At 39.2% G+C, this 20819-nt stretch overlaps 1 protein-coding gene across 1 annotated transcript in view; it reads left to right on the top strand.

The window, feature by feature from the left end:
* LOC145998471 (prostatic acid phosphatase-like) overlaps positions 1 to 20819 on the top strand; it is a 102506-nt gene that overhangs the window by 39851 nt on the left and 41836 nt on the right. The window contains exons 3-4 of the mRNA XM_083134883.1: positions 14762 to 15004; positions 18559 to 18735. Of these exons, the coding sequence (XP_082991009.1) occupies positions 14762 to 15004; positions 18559 to 18735 (420 nt within the window). The remainder of the gene's footprint in view (positions 1 to 14761; positions 15005 to 18558; positions 18736 to 20819) is intronic.

Here is a 20819-nt window from a genome sequence, read left to right as displayed (position 1 = left end):
ATCCAAGATCATGATGACATAATAATGTGTCCGGAAAGACATCATCACATAAACACCTGCGTGGATGAAAATATACAGTGAGTGACAGAGAGAAGGACACTGAGGACGATTATGACCATGCTTTGCCTGACGAATGGTGCAAGATCCCATTATCTACCATCCAGGACATGTATTTGTCCATTCCTCGGAGACTGCAGGCAGTTTTGGAAGCTAAAGGCGGTCCTGCACCTTATTAGCTACAGCATTCCGGTTTTTCTTTGCAGATGTATCCATATTTTTGTCCATCTCCTGTATGTATATTTAAGTGGAAGGTCATCTAACTCACTGCATAAGAATTTCCGGAAAGTATTAAAAAATGCCTCCGTCTTTATGATTTTTATAAATAAGATAAATTGACCTTATTTTTTTACAGTTTGTAATGCACATGTCAACATCACGTGCGATTTCTTGTTATTTCTTGTTAATGTTTGCCTTTGGAAGACGTGAATGAATTCTTATCAAAGATTAGTTTGTGTCAATACGCAAATTATGCCGGGAAGGTCATGTTTTGCAAAGAATGTTAACCTTATGAACCTCTTGTTCCCTCGGACCTTTCCGAAGATAACTCTTGTAACTTTCACGAGACGTGAATTACGTAATCCGTGACGTCCGCTAATTGGCGTAACTTAAAATGCCATAGTAATAAAACAGATGCCTGTAAATGATAAGTTAATATTGTGGAATAGTGAGAGTGGTGTGATGGAGGAGTTTTGCTATTTAATACAGTGCCTTTCATGGACGAGTCGTCCGTGGGCCGGCGGCTAGCGCGGCGGGAAGTGGGATCGCGTCTGCCGACAAACTGGATGCAACATCCGCCAAACTGGACCCGTTCGCCATGTAACGAATGAAGCTCGTGCAATTACATTGACAGTTACAATTAAAATGAGCACGTACCTTGTTACAAGAGGTGTTGGAAATTGATTTATTTTAGTTTATTTTACTTCGCGTTTTGTGCCTCTTTGCTAATGTGCGAAGGTGGGGATGAGTGATGAAATTGATGAATGGACATTCACAAACAACCAAGCCCGAGCGGGATTCGAACCCGGGAGCCTTGGCGTTCGCAGCGCGATGTGCTAACCACTCGGCCACAGGGTCCGGCTGTTGGAAATAATGTCCTCCTGTATCCACACATTTACGGCATATTTATAGGAAATTTTCACTAACACGTATCAGTTCCTCTTTCGAATTGCTTCAATTTCTCTCCTGATGTTTTCTTTCAATTCTTCTAGTGTATGGCTTCAGGTTTAAAGGCTTGGTAGCTCGCCACGCAGACGTCATGAAAATGTACGAGGGTCATCCAGAAAATAAAGACCGTTTGGTTATACAAAATGAAAGACACGATATTTATTGGAAAAAACAATTCTGTTATATACCTGAAGCTTCCTTCACTTCTCTACATAATCACCTCCTACATTTAAACATTTGTCGTATCTGGGCACGAGCTTCAGAATTCCCATGTTATACTCTTCTGCCGCCAGTTCATTAAGCCAGGTGGTTACTGCATTCTCCAACGCTTCATCACTTCCAAATCGTTTACTGTTACTCTTTCAGCTTAAGGAAAAGGTGGAAATCGCTAGGAGCAAGGTCCGGACTATAGGGTGGATGATCAAAAAAATTTCCATCCGAATTGATTCAGCAATTCTTGAGTTGCACCAGCAGTGTGAGGACGGGCATTGTCGTGCAGAAGCACAATTCCTCCAGAAAGCATTCCTCGCCTCCTGTTTTGGATGGCTCGCAGTAGTTTTCTTAGTCTCTCACAATAACGATTTGCATTGATCGTAGTGACTTTTGGCATGAACACCCACCAAAAGAACACCTTTACGATCCCAAAAGACGGTTGCCATGACCTTAATGAACTGGCGGCAGAAGAGTATAACATGGGAATTCTGAAGCTCGTGCCCAGATACGACAAATGTTTAAATGTAGGAGGTGATTATGTAGAGAAGTGAAGGAAGCTTCAGGTATGTAACAGAATTGTTTTTTTCCAATAAATATTGTGTTTTTCATTTTGTATAACCAAACGATCTTCATTTTCTTGATGACCCTCGTATGTTTCTTCAGCAAGGTGCCGGAGGGATTTTTGATCATACTTCAACGTCGTCTAGTTTATCCTCATTAAGCACACGCCGTTTTACTCTTCCCTTCTTATCAAGAGCAGACCCTGATTACCTAAATTTGTTCCGAACACTGTCTCTGTGTGAAATAGGAACATCTGGGAATTCTGCTGCAAAACGTATTCTAACTTCCTTACAGGAATTCATAATGACGTAAGAGTCGTACATAAAAATGCGTTGTTTCAAATTGTACGGATAGCGTGGCATTATTAGACTGCAGACTAGCACCAGTAATACGTAAACTAAAACAAAACAATCTAAAACACTTGATAACACCTTAACACTTCACAAACACGTGCAAACTGGACACCAGTTATCTGAAGAATACTGAAACACTGACACGTCCAGTGCCAAGGTCAGCGTACAGCTGTGGGATTAAATGCCGGCAGACGCGATCGCACTTCCCGCTGCGCTAGCCGCCGCTCCACGGACGCTCTGTATTAAATCTACATCACCCTTGATGGCGAAAAAGGGTAGACTCAAGAGCTAAAATGATATCTCTGCATGTTGACATAATTCATCTAAGGGACATGGTTAAGATTCTCAGGGAAGTCAGTTTTTCGAATTCGCCTTTTATGTGATTCGATATTTTGCGGGTAGAGCGCGTAGGATGATAAATGTTTAGGTCGTGAGCAGACCCCTTTCTTGAGAAATGAATGGCTATCCGGGACAGACTAATTAGCAACACGTAGTAAAAAAATAAATGAAGTAATTTGTGATTTTAGGAATACCTCCGCCCTACACGCACACAGAGTAGCATTTGAAAAATGTCCTAAGTTTAATTTTTGATTTAAGTTCACTTTATGTGCACATAGACTAATCTGGACTAGACCTGGAGTTTAAAGTGGAGCCTGAACCACTGTGTGACCGCTTGATTGAAGTGCAGTGCATATAGTGTTGCTCACGGGACGGGACAAGCCTTTAGAAATTCGAGACGGGACGAGACGGAATGCCTTTCTCGTCTCGTTTTCGAGACGAGACACGAGACGGGACGGGACGGCTTTTGAAAAGTCTCGTCTCGTCTCGAATGTCTCGAAAAAATAAAAGCAAAATTTTTAATCAGTTGCAAATACTTGTTTGCTTGGAATAAAGTATTTCAATTAGAAACGTTGATAAGCGTGTATTAAGTCAAAATAAGAAGACTATTCTAGAGAGAGGCATGAATGAATACCTAAACTTATTTCCTATACTCTTTGGAAACACAGCTTTACTCCCCATTTTTTAAAAAAAATATTCCAGGTTAATAACTTTATGTTACGATAGTACTCTAGATACTAATACAATTCTGAATAACATCAAGTAAAACGGCAGGTAGAGAAGGTGGAAGGAGGGGCCAACACATCGTGGAATGTCTGCGTCCGAGGTTTATCTTGTAAAAATAGTCTCAGCTCTATAGGTTGGAAAGATAAACGGACCGACGGATATGGTTTATTTTTATTATTTAATTTTTACATCAAAGGATGTAGAGAAGTAATTTTTATTAAGAAGTAGGAAAAGCATTGTAGGAAACATGGCAGTACAAATTGATAAGGAGTTGTTGGGAAAGTTATTAAGGAGTCCAAGTTATAAGCAAGACTAAGAGAAGGAGATAATTAGGGACAAATAATCTTGCATTATCCCACTCCGAACAGCTGAGAGCTAAAGAGGAGGAGAAAATACGGGAAATATGGAAAGAAGTAATTTGGTGATTTTAGCGTTTACAGGGACCCACGACAAGATTTTACCACATGATTATTTGCACGGGTTGCGAAATTATTAGAATGTTATGGAAATTTCGGATATGTCTTTGTTGAGAAAATTCTTGTTGTTTCCCTCAGGCATTCTGCAGGTGGTTGGATTCGATTTTTTTTATGTCCGTTTGAAGATTATTTCATATGTTTTTTTTATTTCTTTATTTCTTATTTAAGGAGAAAACTATTCCTTGGATTGTAATAACGAAATACTGAGACTGATATAGAATAGATTTCAAATGAAGGAAGTGCACTAAGTTCTGTATAATCGTCGTAGAAGGAAACTTTGTTCTATGAGGGGACTCCCCGATGGTACAGTGGTAGCATCGTCGCCTTGTAATCAAGGGGTCCCGGGTTCGATACCCGGTGAAGGCGCATTGTGATTTGAACCCCACTTTAAACTGTGGGTCTAGTCCCGATTAGCCTTTCTGTAAATCAGATGAAGGAATGTTGTAGCTGTTCTTTTTATTCTGTAAATTTAGCCTTCGAGTTTATGAGAAAAATACATGTAGTATCTACTGTCTACATTTTCACTCGTTATTAAACACATTTCATAAAGCAGTTTTATCGAACTTCAGAGGGAAGCTGACAGCAATGTCAGGGTGGCGGCAGCTTGTTTACGACCAGGGTGTATTCCGAGACTATTTTTCGCCGTTCCCCACTGACAAAGGTTTCGCTTTGAACAATGGACACCGTTGCTTCAGGGGGCAAACACCAAACATAGGGCGAGGTTGACCTGCTGTACGTGCGGGTACGTGCCATAAATCCAGGCCTAAAGTAGGAATGAAAGTTGATGCAAGGGAGGGGCAATAAAAATTGTGTAATTTGGTTTGCTTGCTGACAGGAAGTTTTGCAGGAAAAGCTGAAAAGGAAAACGGCAGACTTTGAATGAAAGAGGGACAGTGAAGACAAGTTCTTTGTATTATTCGCCGACACACAAGCTTCCATTTCGAAGGTGAGGCTATCAGCAGCGAAGTTATTAGAGGGTTGGAAGCAGTGACGATGCCAAAGGAGGCAAGGGGACGCCCCATGTCAGACACTTCGCCCCCCCCCCCGGGCCCTCCAACTGAAGTTAATTAAATATCGAATAATAAGACAGTTCATTTATAAGAGTATGACGATTTTCACCTTTTCAAAGTGGTGTATTCTGCATGATATCACTTTCCTGCTTATAATACCAACTTGATTAACAAATATTAATTTTTTTAGTATATATATAGCTATGTGTGTGTGACTTTCGTCCAAGATTCGAGCGCCGACCTGGGCATAGGTGATTTCTCATTCATTTATGTCCTGTAATAACCGAGATTAACCTAAGTTTTAACCAGTCTTAAGAACTGGGAAAAAGTGTTGAATGTGGATGGTTTTAAAACATCACGAAAATTTTCAGGACCACAAGACATCATCTGTAGTACGCGCAAATTATTCTAATCGTGGTCGTTAGTGACAACGCTAATTATTAAAAGACATTCAACGTTGATTCAAGATTTGGTTGGTTGGTTGATTTGGTGTTTTAAGTCCACTTTATGCACAGAAAGGCCAATCGGGACTGGGCTTATAGTTTAAAGTGCCTCCACTGGGTATCGAACCCAGGACCAAAGGTGATCGAAGAAAACCCGACACTCCATGTCAGTTGTTGTGGATTCATCGCGGTTTCTTACTATTCAGGGATTTGAATTTCGAGATGATGAGTCTGAGGAAACCTTAACAAAGGGAATTTCTTCGATACTCTTGAAGTTAATGAGGGGATAGATATTATTTGGAAATGTATTGAACGTGAACCTTAAAATGCAAATTACACTTAAAATTCGTTTCAAAACATATCGCGGGCAGGTAAAAGAACGCTTATTAGGATTTGCCACTCTTCAACCATTAGATGCAGGTTCGCTCTTTCTCGTACATATCAAAATCGAAGAACTTCTTCCCACGAACTCCATAGGTGCCTGTAATTGGGTAGCACAGACGTACGTTGGAGTGGTAGAGTAAGAGTAATTATTGCCAGGATCAGAATATTTCTTGAATTATGAGATAACTGTAACCTTTGTCTGATTTTTTATCCTGTGATAACGTTTCCCTGAAACACAAATTTTGCCCAAAAACTCTTCAGCGTTACGAAGATGGTTGTCCTTAAAATCTTTGAAAAGGCTTGCTCGAAACAGGATGCTGGATGCAAACTGCCTCATTTGGCTGTCTTGTTATTGAGAAGAAATGTCAAGTCCTGGACGTACCAAAGGTGCGCAATGTGTTCTCCAAAGCACATAGAGAAGAATCTTCCTACAGGAGGAGTGCCTCACATTGTTTCTAATACTTAAGAAGATTAATTTCTTCCAACGTCACGTTTATTTTGCAAGAAAATTAAACTCTTAGAAGCATTATTTTCATCATTTATATTATTATCTTATAACTTAAATATTTATATCAGTACTTTCATCTCAAGAAAGACGATGAATTATAAAATTATGAATGTCTTTCAATACTGAAAAAGGCCACTAGAGTCAACGCAACTTACCAATACAAAAGAATTAATGTCTTCATTAAAACGAATCATGTGGAGATAAACTCGTAATCAAGAAGTAAATTTAGGCAGTAAACGTCCACTCTAAATAAAAGACACACACAAAACACCATACATGAATATAATAATAATTATTATTATAATTATTATTATATAAGTATATATATGTGTAGTGTTTTCGGATGTTTTAATTTGACTGCCCCCTTACAATATTTTGTTGCCAGCCTTCCGCCCTCGCCCCCAGTCACATTTCCCTGGCGCCGTCTCTGGTTGGAAGTAAATTGATTAGGACGAGGAAAGTAACATTAGCTGTTGACAGTGTTGCACCAAAGGACGTGATATGTGCTACTGTTTGTATAAATGATAGGAAATTTAAGCAAAAATTTATGATTGTTGAGACTTGAGAGTTGTTTCCTTCATTTGATCGTAGGAAGAGGTTTTCTGAGACAGAGTGGGATTATTTTACACATACATGAGAAAGGGTGGTTGTTTAAAGATAGAGACGTTATTTGCACATTTTTTAAAAGTTCAGACAAAACGAGAATTTAGCCTTACTGTTATGAAAAGAAATAACGCAGTACGGGGAAATAATAACTTCACATTTTTCGCACCTGGTGGGATGCAACACAAGAGTATTGTAGGGAGTCTATGAACGAGGATGAAGAAGGATATTTGAAATTTGACTTACCTGCGGGTGAATTAGTTTATTCTAATATTCTTAAGGTTGATATCGTTTCTTTTTGTTTTTTTAAGTCCACTTGATTCGCAAATAGGATAAATCGCGAACCGACCTACAGTTTAAAGTGCGGTCCGATCCACTTTGTGCCTCCATTAAGTATCGACGCGAGGACCCTTCATAACAAGACATCGACGTTATTACTACGCCATCGGGGAGGCATCCAATTTACACAAATATGTTGATTCCAATAACACGTTATATGCATAATCTGATAATGATGCACTTTGGGTGCATCTAAACATATTTTTTTTAACTATAGCATGTCTAAAAGAATTATTGAAGTTGGGGATTTTTATAACTTCAGGAGGCACGGCTCTGTAAACGTGCGATATAAAATTAATGCTGGTTTGCCTTCCATACGTGGTGGTTTTGTCACGTTTCTTCGCTTCGTAAAACATACACTTTTGCAGGAAAGGCTTCTTGCATCCTCCTGGGGCCTTGCTCTAGCTAAACAAAAAATATATTTGTTTAGCATAATCGAGGGTTACATATTCCTGCCGAACTTACTAGAAAACAAGAATTCTATTGGGATCATACTGCTTTGAATGACAGTATCAATGAAGTTTTATGTACGCTACTACTTATAATAATGAGCATAAAATATTAATCAGGAACTTTATTTTTCGTCAACTGGATGTAACATATTTTTTTGTTATTCCGCAAATATTCAATTCATCACCTTTTTTGACATTAATTTTCTTGCCAGGACAGCTGTTTTTATGCAGATTTTGACGATCTTAACTACACGTAAGCTAGATATTAGCTAATATTTGCGCTGTTATATTACTATTCTTCTACCATCTTTGTAACATGTAATGCAATAACAATAATAGAATTGATTAATTTACATATTCAAGTGAATAGACCTATGAAGTATATTAATGCATTAATTTAAACATTTGCTTAATTGTTGTCGTTAATGTTATTATCATTTTTTCTGAAACACTTGGCTCGGACACCCTCCCCCGACATATATTTCTAGATGCGTGCCTGCCGAAGGATAAATTAGATCAAGCGGTGGTTGTACCGGACTTAGAGGCTAAAGGGAAAACAAAGAAGTATGTGCGTCATAAGCTGAGCATAAGAAACAGCACAATATCACAAAGAAACACTTTTTGAAACTTATGTCATAGAATATGTTTAACAATATTAAGAACAATAAATGCTTTCTATTTGTAATATACTAAATATTGAAATTTTAAATAGTCTTTTGTGTTCGTACTACACATTTAAAAACTTTTTTGTTGCTCCCCAGCGCCAAGCTTAGAATTTAAAGAAAAAATGTACATTTTCATAGTGCACGGAAGTTCGACATTCAGAAAGAAAGAAGGTCTATTGGAAAACATTTCAAGACTTCCAAAAGGTATAGCAGTAATGAAAAAGAGCACTCACTTATACCGTGTTTGTTACAACCTGTCCGGCTTCCCGCGGTAGCTGATCGCTGGCTTTTCTAGCATAAACCAAGCGGTGTTGCTGCTGAAGACCGCCTGAACTCAATGTTGGGGAAAGCCAAAGCCAGGCAGCAAATTAAAATACGCAACGTGGCAACAACGTCTACGTAAGCTCCTCTCTTCTGGCTTCCATTCGCTCCTCGCTGCCCAGCAGACGACTTTTTTCTCGTTTCTCATTGGCACCAAAACTGTCGAGCGATCGCTAGCGAGGGAAACGGGACAGGTTCTAACAAACTTGGTATAAATGTACGATGGATAGACAGTTGTATGTAGTGAGAAAAACCACAAGGTAGATTTCATAAGATACCTAGCAATCAGTGACCAACAAACTGCATTTTTAATATTAATGTCCTCATGATTAACAAACCTTATTTATTCTCACCACGCAGTGGGTAAAATATTTGGAGCTTTATCCCACTTTCCGGAAAAATATTTCGTGTTTCTGCTACTTTTGACTTTTTTTGGCATGATATCCCGGATCACTTTTACGAGACGAGACGGGACGAGACGAGACGAGACAGAAACCTTCGAGACGGGACACGAGACGGGACAAACGAATATTTTCGAGACGAGACACGAGACGAGACAGCATTTTCACGAGACGGGACGGGACAGACCAAAGTCTCGTCTCGTCTCGTCTCGTGGGCAACACTAAGTGCATATCACCAAATTATGTAATGTACGCTATTTAGGCTTATTTTTCAAACACAAACATTTATAACGAAACAGTTTTTATATTCGAATGTGTAAATTTTGCCATCCTGTTTTGGCCCCTTTTTTTCAGGAAAATATTAAAAATGTCCCGTTTTGTTGTTTTACAAAACTGGTCACCTGTGAAAAGCGACGCAGAATAGCAAAAACGCCATCCAAAATAGAAGTGAAGATTGGGCCAACGATCTCCACAACAACAGGAGATGACTCTTTTTGGCGCTGCAGTCATAATGCGGCAAACAAGCATTAGGTAACATTACGGCGACGTAAATGCTCCGAATGGATTAACAGATTAACTGTTAATTTCTTTCCGGAATTTGTTTCCTTCGCAAAAACCGGCTCTCGCCTGATTTGGTGGCATTGGCTAAGCGTCCAGTGAACATCAAGCAAAGTTCACGGATATTAGACCAGCATTTCACAAGTCAGAGCTTTCGTTTATGCACGTGAAGATGTTATAGCAGATTTATTTCTTAACATTCCTGCGCTGTTTTGACTGTTACGTTTTTCATGTGTTATCGATTGCATCAAGTGTTACCAGATGGTGCTGTATTGAAGTTTGAACCAAGATATAATACAAGAACGGTGAATAGGGAGCGGCACGAGAAAACTATTGCACTATTTAAATATTAGGTCGCCTTTCTGCCTCGGTAGGTTAATCGAGACGATAACGAGATGAAACCGTATTTATCACGTAGCAATAGTATGCTTCCACAGCTTATTATTGGTAGATCTTTTACGAATTACTTATGAGGGAAAAGTATGGCAGTTGGGATTCTGAACCTAACACATCGATTGTTTACCAAGCGACCAGCAAAGAGAAGAGGAAAATGCAGAGAACTGTTTACGACCAACGCCGAGCAGGCAAAGCTGCCGGGAGCCGATCAAACAAGAAGACAACGAAAGCTGAGAGAGACGCACGCCAACTCTGGAAGGAAGGAAAGAAGCAGGAGTGGCTTCAAAAGAAGGAGAAGGAGAGGACACAGCAACAACCATGCCCATCTTCCAGGGAGATGGATAGCAACACTATCACCAAACCACAGCCCGGAGAAGAACCTCAAAATCCAGATGCTCCAATGGAGAACTTGAACAGGAAAAGGGAATACCCCTGCGACTCTTCAGATGAAGAAAATATGACTGACAAACCCCACATTTACCCAAAGAAGCCAATACGTGCCCCACCATCACAGACAGCTAAACCTATAGACATATCAAATACCTACCAAGTATTCTCAGACAGTGACGAAAACACTATAACCCAACTGACAAATAAGCCGCCAGCTGTATACATCTGCAATGTGACCAGAAGCCACCAACTCATAACATCAGTGACAAAGACGCCTGGCGACCAAACAGCCAAAATCAGACTTCTCCGTGATGGAATGAAGATTCAAGTTCATACCAGACTAGCTTACGACAAACTCATCAAACACTGCAAAGAACAGGCACTAAGCTATGCCACAGACAAACCACGACGAGAGCGACCTGTCAAAGTCGTTCTAAGACAACTTCCAATAGACATGTCAACAGATGAAATCAAGACAGAACTTGACCAGCACTACCGAGTTATGCAAGTACATCAAATGAAGAAAAGGGACCCCAAAACTCACGTCAAGAACCCAATGCCAATATACATGGTAGTGTTACACAGAGGGGAGACAATATCAGAAATCTACAACCAGGAATACCAGATGAACTACAAGATCCGAGTGGTGCCCTACCGGGTCACCAGGAATGCCACAGATGTCAGAGGATTGGGGACTCCCAGAGCTAATGCATGGCCCAGCCAAGATGTGTGAAGTGTACTGCCAATCACCTCACCTCTGATTGCCAGAAAAAATACCGGAACCTCGCTGCCAAATGCTGCAACTGTGGAGAAGATCATCCCGCCAATTACAGAAGCTGTAAAATGTTCCTGTCAGTTCAGCAGACAAAGTCAAAACCTAATGAAAAAACAGATGAAGAGAAACAAGACGACAAACAGCCACCAGCTCAACCATAATAAGAGAAGATACCTGAAAGGACTAACCCACAGACACAGAACTACACTAAAATACTTCAGGCACCAATCAAGGAACGAGAAGAGACAAACGAAACCATCAAATGACTTTTGACAAAACTTCAAGACAAAAGACTTATGACTCTCGTCAAAGACAAGCTCCAACAGACAAAAAACAACACAGACAAAGTAACAACCATCCTACAATCTCTAATAGAGTTCATCACTGAAGAAGAATTCTAAACAGACACCCATAAGACAACTCAGACATAAAATAACGAATTGACATAGCAAAAATGGCCCTACCAAGGACCAAGAAAAACTCAAGTCGGCCCTTCTAAGGACCATAACTTTGGTTCCTAGTGAACCACCAACACAGACAGAACCTCAAGCGACAGTTGCAGGGGTAACCAGAGAGAGCCAATCATAGCAGTACGCTAATACCCAATCAACAAATCAGAAGAAGTAAAAGGAAACGTCACTTCCCAACACGAAAAATAAAGAAAATTCATTCATTCAGTATGGCATATTTAATTAGTTCATAAGGCATAGTTTTTAGTATGACTAGCATTTAGTTTTGGCGTTTAGTGGAAGCTGTGTGTGCATCGCACCATAACCTGTCCCAAATACAGTTCCTAAATATAAATTGCAGTCATTTGGAGCATCTCTGAATGCATATTTACACGATTCAATTATTGTTTTTATATTATTGTATATTTAAAATGTTGAACGCATCAACAAAATGTGCAATTATGCAGATCTGTTCCATATCAAACACATCATATGCTATTTGTTTCTCACTTAAAGCTGTCGTGAGTAACTCGCTAACACATCACCGTTCTTTGTTTTAAAATGATTTACTGTTACCTATAATGAAGTAACTGTAAAAGTAATGTGCCGTTTTATTTTAAGGTAACAGTAATTGTGACTCAGTTAATTTTTTTTTTTAAAAAAAGAATAACTGTGACTGGGTTTGACTTCAAAAACAGTCACTGGCTGACTTACTTCTCAAAAAAGAGCAACTGACTGCGTTCCATCTCAAAACGAGTAATTGTGACAGAGTTACATTTCAAAACAGTAATTGTGACTCAGTTGCATTTAAAAAGTAGTAACTGTGGCGGAATTAAATATAAAAAAAGAATAACTGTGACTAAGTTACATTTCAAGAACAGTGTCCGTGATTGAATTACATTTCAAAAAGTTTCCCTGACTGAGTTACATTTCAAAAACAGTAACTGTGACTGAGTTTCATTTCGAAAACAGTATTTGAGACTGGGGTTACATTTCAAAACAGTAATTGTAACAGTTACATTTAAAAAATTGTAACTGTAACTGAATTATATTTCAAAAAGTATCTGTGTCTGAGTTAATATTAAAAAATAATAACTGTGACTGAGTTATATTTTAAGAAAAGTGACTGTCCCCAAAAAAGGAAAACTATTATAGAGTTACGTTGCAATAATCCAGAAACAGTAACTGTGACTGAGTTACATTTCAAAAACAGTAACTGTGATTGAGTTACATGTCAATAACAATAACTGTGACTGAGTTACATTTAAAAAACACAGTGTCTGTGACTGAGTAGCACTTTCAAAAACAACAATAAATGAGACTGTGTTACATTTCAAAAACAGTGTATGTGACTGAGTTACATTTAAAAAACAGTATCTCTGACTGAGTTACATTTCAAAAACAGTAAATGTGACTTAGTTACATTAAAAAAAAAGAAGAAGTAACTGTGACTGAGCACGCATTTGTATTGTAATTTTATGAATTTGTTTCTTGTAAATAAAAACAGGCCTGCTTTCTATCATACACTATTGTTGCTATATTTCAGAGGCGAAGATATAGTACAAGCAATGCAAGCACTGCTTGCATAATTGGAATATCATTTAATGTACTTAATGTTCTAACCGTATTTAGTTTCCATCGCACTCGATTTGCGGCCGCAAACTCCCCCAGCAGGTCTGTAGCAAGCACCAGCCTCAATGCTTGCAGCCGTTCTGCGGGAAAATAAGGCCTCCGAAGGAGTCACATGGCGAAGCGTGAATTCTGGTGGAACCCGTCCACAAAGCTTCTACAAAAAGCTGTGCTTTCCGAGCTTGCGTGATTCCCGAAAATAGCCGAGTTCAACCGAAAGCAGAAGGATTCATCTATGGGTACGTTGCCAGCAAAGACTAGTAACGAATATTTGTCTTCATGAACACGTAAACAAGATCGCAAATATAATAATAATTGTTAGTCATAAAATAACTAAAAGAAGTTATTATCACTGTTCTAAATTCCATATATATCATATTATATTACAAATTATTTTAGATTTCGCGAAATGTAAAACGCGTAAAAAAAGTTGACATTGGGAGTTGGGGCAGTGGAATTTCTGCACCCCCGTGAAGAGTTTTCTCAGGGAGGGAGGGAAGATTGGACGGACCTTGGTCCTGCACCCTGCTTCCTTGTCGGTCCAGCTCAAATTACGCCAGAAGTGTTGACCGCTACCAGTGTTTGCAACTGCCAAATTATTTACGCAGTAATTCAAGTGAGCTCTTTCACAAATTTTACAATCAATAAATTGACTGCTTTTGAATAAAACTTGGGGTGAAAATAAAGCTATCTGAGAAAGAACTATCTACTGACATTTGTACATGGCATAGAAGTAAATCGTATACATTCTGCATATTATGAGCACAAGAATATATTTTAATGATTGATTGATTGATTTGTTGTTTTAAGTCCACTTTATGCACAGTAAGGCTAATCGGGACTGGACCTACAGTTTAAAATGGGATCTGAAACACTTGTGGCTCCACCGGGTATCGAACCCGGAACCCCTTGATTACAAGGCGACGACACTACCACTGCGCCATCGGGGAGGCCCGAATATGTTTTAAGTTCTATTATTATGACGCAAGTGGTGTTCCCAGGGTCTTTTTACGGTCCCCATTTTGTCATCTTTTCCTTCCTTTGACGTTTTTTCTTAGATATACTGGGCCAAAAGGGGGTTATGTCTACCATCCACCCCCCCCCCCTTCGCCCCGGGCACGCCATTGAATGACACTTTATTACTTAAATATTAATGTACATACTCGTTCTGCTGAAATGATTCTGATTCCTCCGCGTAATTTTTATCTCCAAACTGATATATCTTTCCTTTGTGACGGATAAAATTAATGAAATAGGTTGGTATCACTTTCTGTTGTTTCAGAGATTTTCAAAGTGATCTTGTGTAGATGCTTGCATTTGCAGTTGTGGAAAGCGCGTGGGATAGTGTGAGTGTTTGTTGCTTCGTGTTTTGTGCTGTGAATTTATCGGAATGAACGCGTATTTAGTTGTACTGAAACATGCTTTGTTGTACTGAAACATTGCTTGCCTCCTTCGTAAGACTACGCTTCGCTACTGCTATATTTATTCTCTCGGGCTGCTTTTTATGGCGTAACATTATCATTAAATGACTATTCAATTATTTCAGAAAGGCAAGATGAGCCAGTTTCTGCAAGGAAAGTTCCTGCGAAAGAGGTACGACAGCCTCCTGAGCCCGATCTACCTCCCGAGCGAGATCCACGCCATGAGCACCGACGTCGACAGAACGATCATGAGCGCCATGCTGGAAACCGCCGGTCTTTACGATCCCACGCCGCCGATCCAGCAGTGGAATCCAAACATCACGTGGCAGCCGATACCGGTCCACACGCTGCCGCTAAACGACGATAAGGTAAGCAAATTAGGAGAGAAACGTGCATTTCGAATACCCGTGCACTTGTGTGCACTGTTTGAGTTGGTGTCTTAAGTCCACCTTATGCACAGTAAGGCTTATGCACACTGGGCCTACGGTTTAAGGTGGGATTCACCATTTCCTTCCACCGGGTATCATACCCGGGACTCGCTTAATACAAGGTGACAAGTGTACGCCACCGGGGGCAACTTATACCGCGTTTGTTGGAACCTGTCCCGTTTCCCGCGCTAGCAATCGCTCGACAGTTTCGGTGCCAATGAGAAACGAGGAAAAAATCGTCTGCTGGACAGCGAGGAGCGAATGGAAGCCAGAAGAGAGGCACTTACGTAGACGCTGTTGCGACGTTGCGTATTTTAATTGGCTGCCTGGCTTTGACTTTCCCCAGCACGGAGAAAAGCCAGCGATCAGCTAGCGCGGGAACGGGGACAGGTTGTAACAAACGCGGTATAAGTGGTCGCCTCTCAATCTCGCCAGCTAAGTTCCCGGGTTCGAGTCTCGGCCTGAAAATGAGTTGTCTTTGCGACTGTCACTTCATCAATTTCTAATCATCACTCATCTTCATCGTCGTGATTAGCCAAAAGTTGCAGAACAGCGACGCCAAATAATATAAATACACACATAACAAGCACATGCAAAAGGATAAAGAGAAAACCGATAAAGAACGAGAGAGAGAAAGAGAATTACAGGAAGAAAGGAAGAAACAGAGAGATGGAAAGATAGAGAGAGGAAAATAGAAACAAAATTAAAGAGAGAGAGGAAGATTAATCATTGATTGAATTAAGTTATTTTACGTTGCTTTTCTGATACTTTTGGCTCATCTTGACATTGAGGATGAGTGATGGTAGGACGAAGGGACACTGTTCAAACGAACACCCATGCCCAGGCCGGGATTCGAACCCGGGATTCCGTAGCGCGTTGTGCTAACCACAGCGCTACGGAGATTGGAGAGAGAGAGAGAAAGCGTGGAAAGGAAGAGAATAATAAAGAAACGGAGAAATATAAGAGAGTAACAAAGAAACATGTATTGTCGAACAAGATTCCTTCTCTGTCTCTCTCTCTTCTCTTTTACAGATACTTTTATGTTTTGGTTCGTAGAAAATCCAATAGAAAAGAGAAGTTAAATTTACAATTTGAGTTCCCTGTTTCCATTATCCTCATTGCCGCTATAAGGGAATCCCTCCATGGAAGAGAGATATCTAATGCATACCTGTAGTTCCTGCCTTCTCTTATCATAGTGCAGCATTATCATCGTAGACTCTTTCTTTAATGACTTTTAGACGTTATAACGTATAAGCGGTTGTTGTGCCAGTTAGAAAGATATTACGCAAGACTTGCAATTTTGCAAGACTTGCAATTTTACAATGCAGACGCACCTTGTTACCCACAAAGCTCCTGTCATACTGAGGGAGCAAACTGGTGCTTCATCCACATACATCTTACATGGTACACGTTGCAAACTTGCGTTACGCAGTCTACATGGGCATGCTGCTTTTTAAACTGGTATTATCCTCGTTCCTTTCTAATATGAAAACTTTAAAAAGAACTGATGTGTTTCATTTCGGTTAATGTCACTGACGTACGCAAAGGGGGAGCTACAGCCGCTCCGAAATTTTGAGAAAATCAAAATTACGAAAGCAGAAAAGAACGTGGAAAAAACCAAAGTGGTAAATGACACCCGATTTCAATTTTGGCCTTTGAACAACTTTTGAAACAAAGGAAAAATGGTATTTTAAAATTATTTTGTGTATCCTGCCCTTCCTCACTATAATGCAGTTATATAATGTTCATTACAATTTCAGCCCCCTCCCAAAGAAATTCTAGAACTTATTAATACAATTAAAATAAAGCACTTCATTCACAAATGCGATTATTAAAATCCAAATCATTTGGGCGAGCCACTATCACAGTTTATAAATGAATTTGTTTACGAGTAAACATGAGTGGTAAAGTCGCCGCTTTTCCCTGGTTCGATACCCAGTGGAGGCAAATAGTGGTTCGCATCCCACTTCAAACTGTAGATCCAGTCCCGATTAGTCTTTCTGTGCATAAAGTGGACTTAAAAATAAACTCAAACAAGTAAGCATGACTTATTGTGCTTCATAGTGCCAATTTTCTTTGAGTAGTGTTTTGCTCCTAGATCGTAGATGGTATATATTAGTAGATGGTAATGGTAGATGATAGAGAATAATACTTCAGTCTAGGAGCAAGATAAGTCCAACAAGTTAGAAAGATACGTCGCAATAACTTAAAATTAGTCCCAAAAAAACTCCTCGTAACAGGCAACAGAGTATTGTCGAAATTAATCGGATTATTATTATTTATAATCGTGATTAAAGTGTATCTAACGTGAGGAATGAAGGGTACAATGCTCTCCCTAGCAGTGTGTAATCCACATAGAACAATTGCTGTTAGTAGTTTCAGTACGAATGAGGAACGAAATAAAATTTCTTACCTTCATCAAAATCACTCCGGAATATGTATGTATGTTCAGTCGCGGACACTTCTGGGTTGTAATGATCCCATTTAAAGTCAATAGGTTCGTTACAACCCAGAACTGTCCGTGACTGTACAAATTCATGATAGTAACATTACAACCGTACCATTACAACAAAAGAAGCAGACCAGGTGCCGAAAATAGGGTCAGGGGAGTAGCCATCGCCTGGGCGATTGGGCTCTAGCCCACCCTAAATAGTTTTAGCATATCTCCCTACCCACTAAAATTGCCTCCATGAGAAATTTTCAATATGGTTTATAGCAGAACGAGAAGAATATGGAAAGAGAGAGAGGGGAAGATGGAGGAGGTGAATGAAGGATACAAATAAAGAAATGACCAAAGGAAGAAAGAAGCATGAATGGAAAAAGAAAGAGAAAGTAAAATGTATTGAGAAACAGAAGAAGAAAGACGGAGATAAAACAGGAAAAAGAGATAAGAATAAACAGGGATAGAGAAAGAAAAACAGGGATATAAAAAGACAAAGAGGGAGAAATGGATAAAGAAGCAAAGATAGATGGAGATAGAGGAAGAAAAACAGAAGGAGATAGAGAAAGAATGATAGGAATAGGGAATCAGAAAGAAAGGGATAAAGAAACAAAGTTAGAAAGAGGTTAAAAAATAATGATGAGTAACAGAGAAAGAAAAAGATGAAACAGGAAGAAAGGAATAAAGCAAGAAATATAGGGATAGAGAAACAGAGGATTTTAGAGAGTAAGAAACAGGGAAATAGAAAGAAGGCCCGTGCAATAAAGCTTCGTAAAGAAATAGTTTAAAACTTAGACTACGACTACATGATGTAGCGAGTAAGGTTTGTTGTCTGTAGAAGTAGTCTATCCCCCTCCCCCAAAATGTAGAAATTAAGCAAGAAATACAAACTCGACCAGATCGAGATCTAGTCAAGTTTGCATTGTTCGCTTGAATTTCCACACATGGTGTCAAATGGTAAAACAAACAAACGTTAACATGTTCGCTATAAAATGAATAGCAACTACATATTGTTCATATGTTAATTGCAAACATTTTTGTGATTTTGTTCCAGCTTCTACTCGTGAGGGTCTTCTGTCCGAAATACGAACTTGAGCTTCTGAAAACGAAGAATTCGACTCTGATTCAAGAAATGAACGGAGACCTTCTAAACTACCTCACGGAGAACTCAGGAATGAACATCTCGGATCCAGATGACGTCCAGTCATTGTACAACACTCTAAAAGCAGAGGTAAGCCTAGATCTTTCTCCGTAGTTTGATCTTTTCTATACTTTTGCAGTCAATACATTAAGTACAGGGTTTCTTAAAAGTTTTATTGTGTAAAAGCACTTGTTTTATAACTTTTATAAATATGTTTAGAATATCATCGTGCTTATTGTAAGTAGAAAGTAAGAAAGTGCCACCACAAGCCTGTGGCTATCACGGAGATTATACGAGGATGTATCTAAAAATAACGGGACTAATAGCATTATTTTAAGACTATTGGCTCTCATTATTGAATTTAAATAACAAACTTTCAAAATAGTCTCCTACGCTGACTCCAACGTTCAATTCATTTTTGAAAGCAATCATTGAAGTCTGTTTTGACAGTCTGTTTAGCTCACTCCCTGATTGAAAATGGCGTCCACGAAGCTGTTTCTTAAACATGCCTCTTCAGTGGTATAAAAGCAGTATAGTAGAGCGACGAACGAACCACATGAACATACACAATTCTAATTTTATCAAGCCAAATATGATTACCACGCGCTGCTGTAGCTTCAAATCCCAGCTTAGGAAATAATAGCATTAACAACTAATACCATCCTGAGTGCACCATTCACCTTGGACGCTATTTTATGTTGAGTGTAAAGTTCTCTGCAAATTTGTAGGGGACATCAGCTCGACGATTTGTAAGAACAAGCTAAAAACGACGGAAGGCCTTGAAGTAAATTGCAGGAAAATTATGTGCTTTGTCGCTGAGGCAGACAAGAGAAATGAAAGCCTTCAATATACAGTTTCAATTAGAGATGTTGAAACAAAGAAGCCAGCAAATTGGGGGCTTTTTTGTGGGTGTGTCAATTTCGAATTTAATAGCACGTGTTTTCCTTCCCGATTGTCTATTTTGCATTCTTCTTGGGGATCAAGTGTGACCTGATGATTAATACTGCAACCTTTGGTTTCAGTTCACCTGAATATGACCGTCTAGAGGAATTCAGTTTTCTCTGTTGGTCCAGCAACGTCGTTCCTCTATCTATTAAGTTAATCGCGACGATGAACATGAGGTTATGTTGATGGTACAAACACCAGTGACATATTCATCCCTTAATCAGAGCTCGAACGTTACAACTGCACAAATATGAATGCCCGACTTAGTGAATAGACACCCTTCTTTAAGGAAAGTGTGTTGACTCATGCCAACTTCTATTCGTAAGCATTCCCGTCCCAGTACGGAAGTTCCTACAATCGAATTTCCCCACTGGACAGGCAGTTACGTCATACGGAATTGCACGTGTGTTTTCTGAAAAGCAGCGAATCTTTGCAACGTTTGTGTCGCCAACCCCAACGACCTTCCGAAGGAAGTTGAACGGTACGAAACAAGAATTGCAACTCTTCTATTGTTTGAAAAGGTTGCTTGAAGTGCATTTTACCACAAAATTCCCTTCCAGGTCGGTCGCGCATCGTGTTTCATGAAGACATCTGAACATACAAGGGTTTTTTTTTTCCTTTTTTTATGCGACTCATAAATTGGCATGCAAAAGGAAAATTACCTTAATGCGAATCCGGTAACGAAGATTTCCAAAGACACGCATATAGTAAAGGAAGCCTGTGGAAAATGATAGGCCAAAAAAGGTGCAACCTGATACATGAAGGAATAATTGAAGAAAGAACAGAAGGGGAAAATTTGGTAGAATAAAGATGGAATCTATGTTTGTAAATTGGAGAATACACAGAGAAGTGAAAACCTTAGCAGAAGAGTACAAACCAGTGTTTTATTTTATTTTTCCTTGCGTAGCCGAAAATAAATGTATGTAATGCATATGAGTGTTCGAACCGGTTCGTTGACCAGCTCCTAGAAGTTGCCATCTTTCGTTTCAAGTTACAAAAAACAGAAAGTATGTTATTTTTATTGTTAATAATAATAACAGAAATACATTTCAGTTAGATATTATTCCAACCATGGGCGTTGCCAGAATTTTTTGCAGGAGCTCGGGAAATGATAAAACTTGAATAGTAGAAATAATAACAATAATAATAATTGATATAAAAATAACATGGTTATTTTACAATTATAAATATTATAGACTAATAAAAATGAACCATTTTTTTATTATTAT

The sequence above is a fragment of the Lepisma saccharinum genome, chromosome 14 (genome assembly GCF_977018435.1).
Source record: "Lepisma saccharinum chromosome 14, izLepSacc3.1, whole genome shotgun sequence".
Classification (NCBI taxonomy): domain Eukaryota; kingdom Metazoa; phylum Arthropoda; class Insecta; order Zygentoma; family Lepismatidae; genus Lepisma; species Lepisma saccharinum.
Note: the sequence above shows the minus strand (reverse complement) of the source record. Positions and strands in the feature narration are given on the sequence as shown.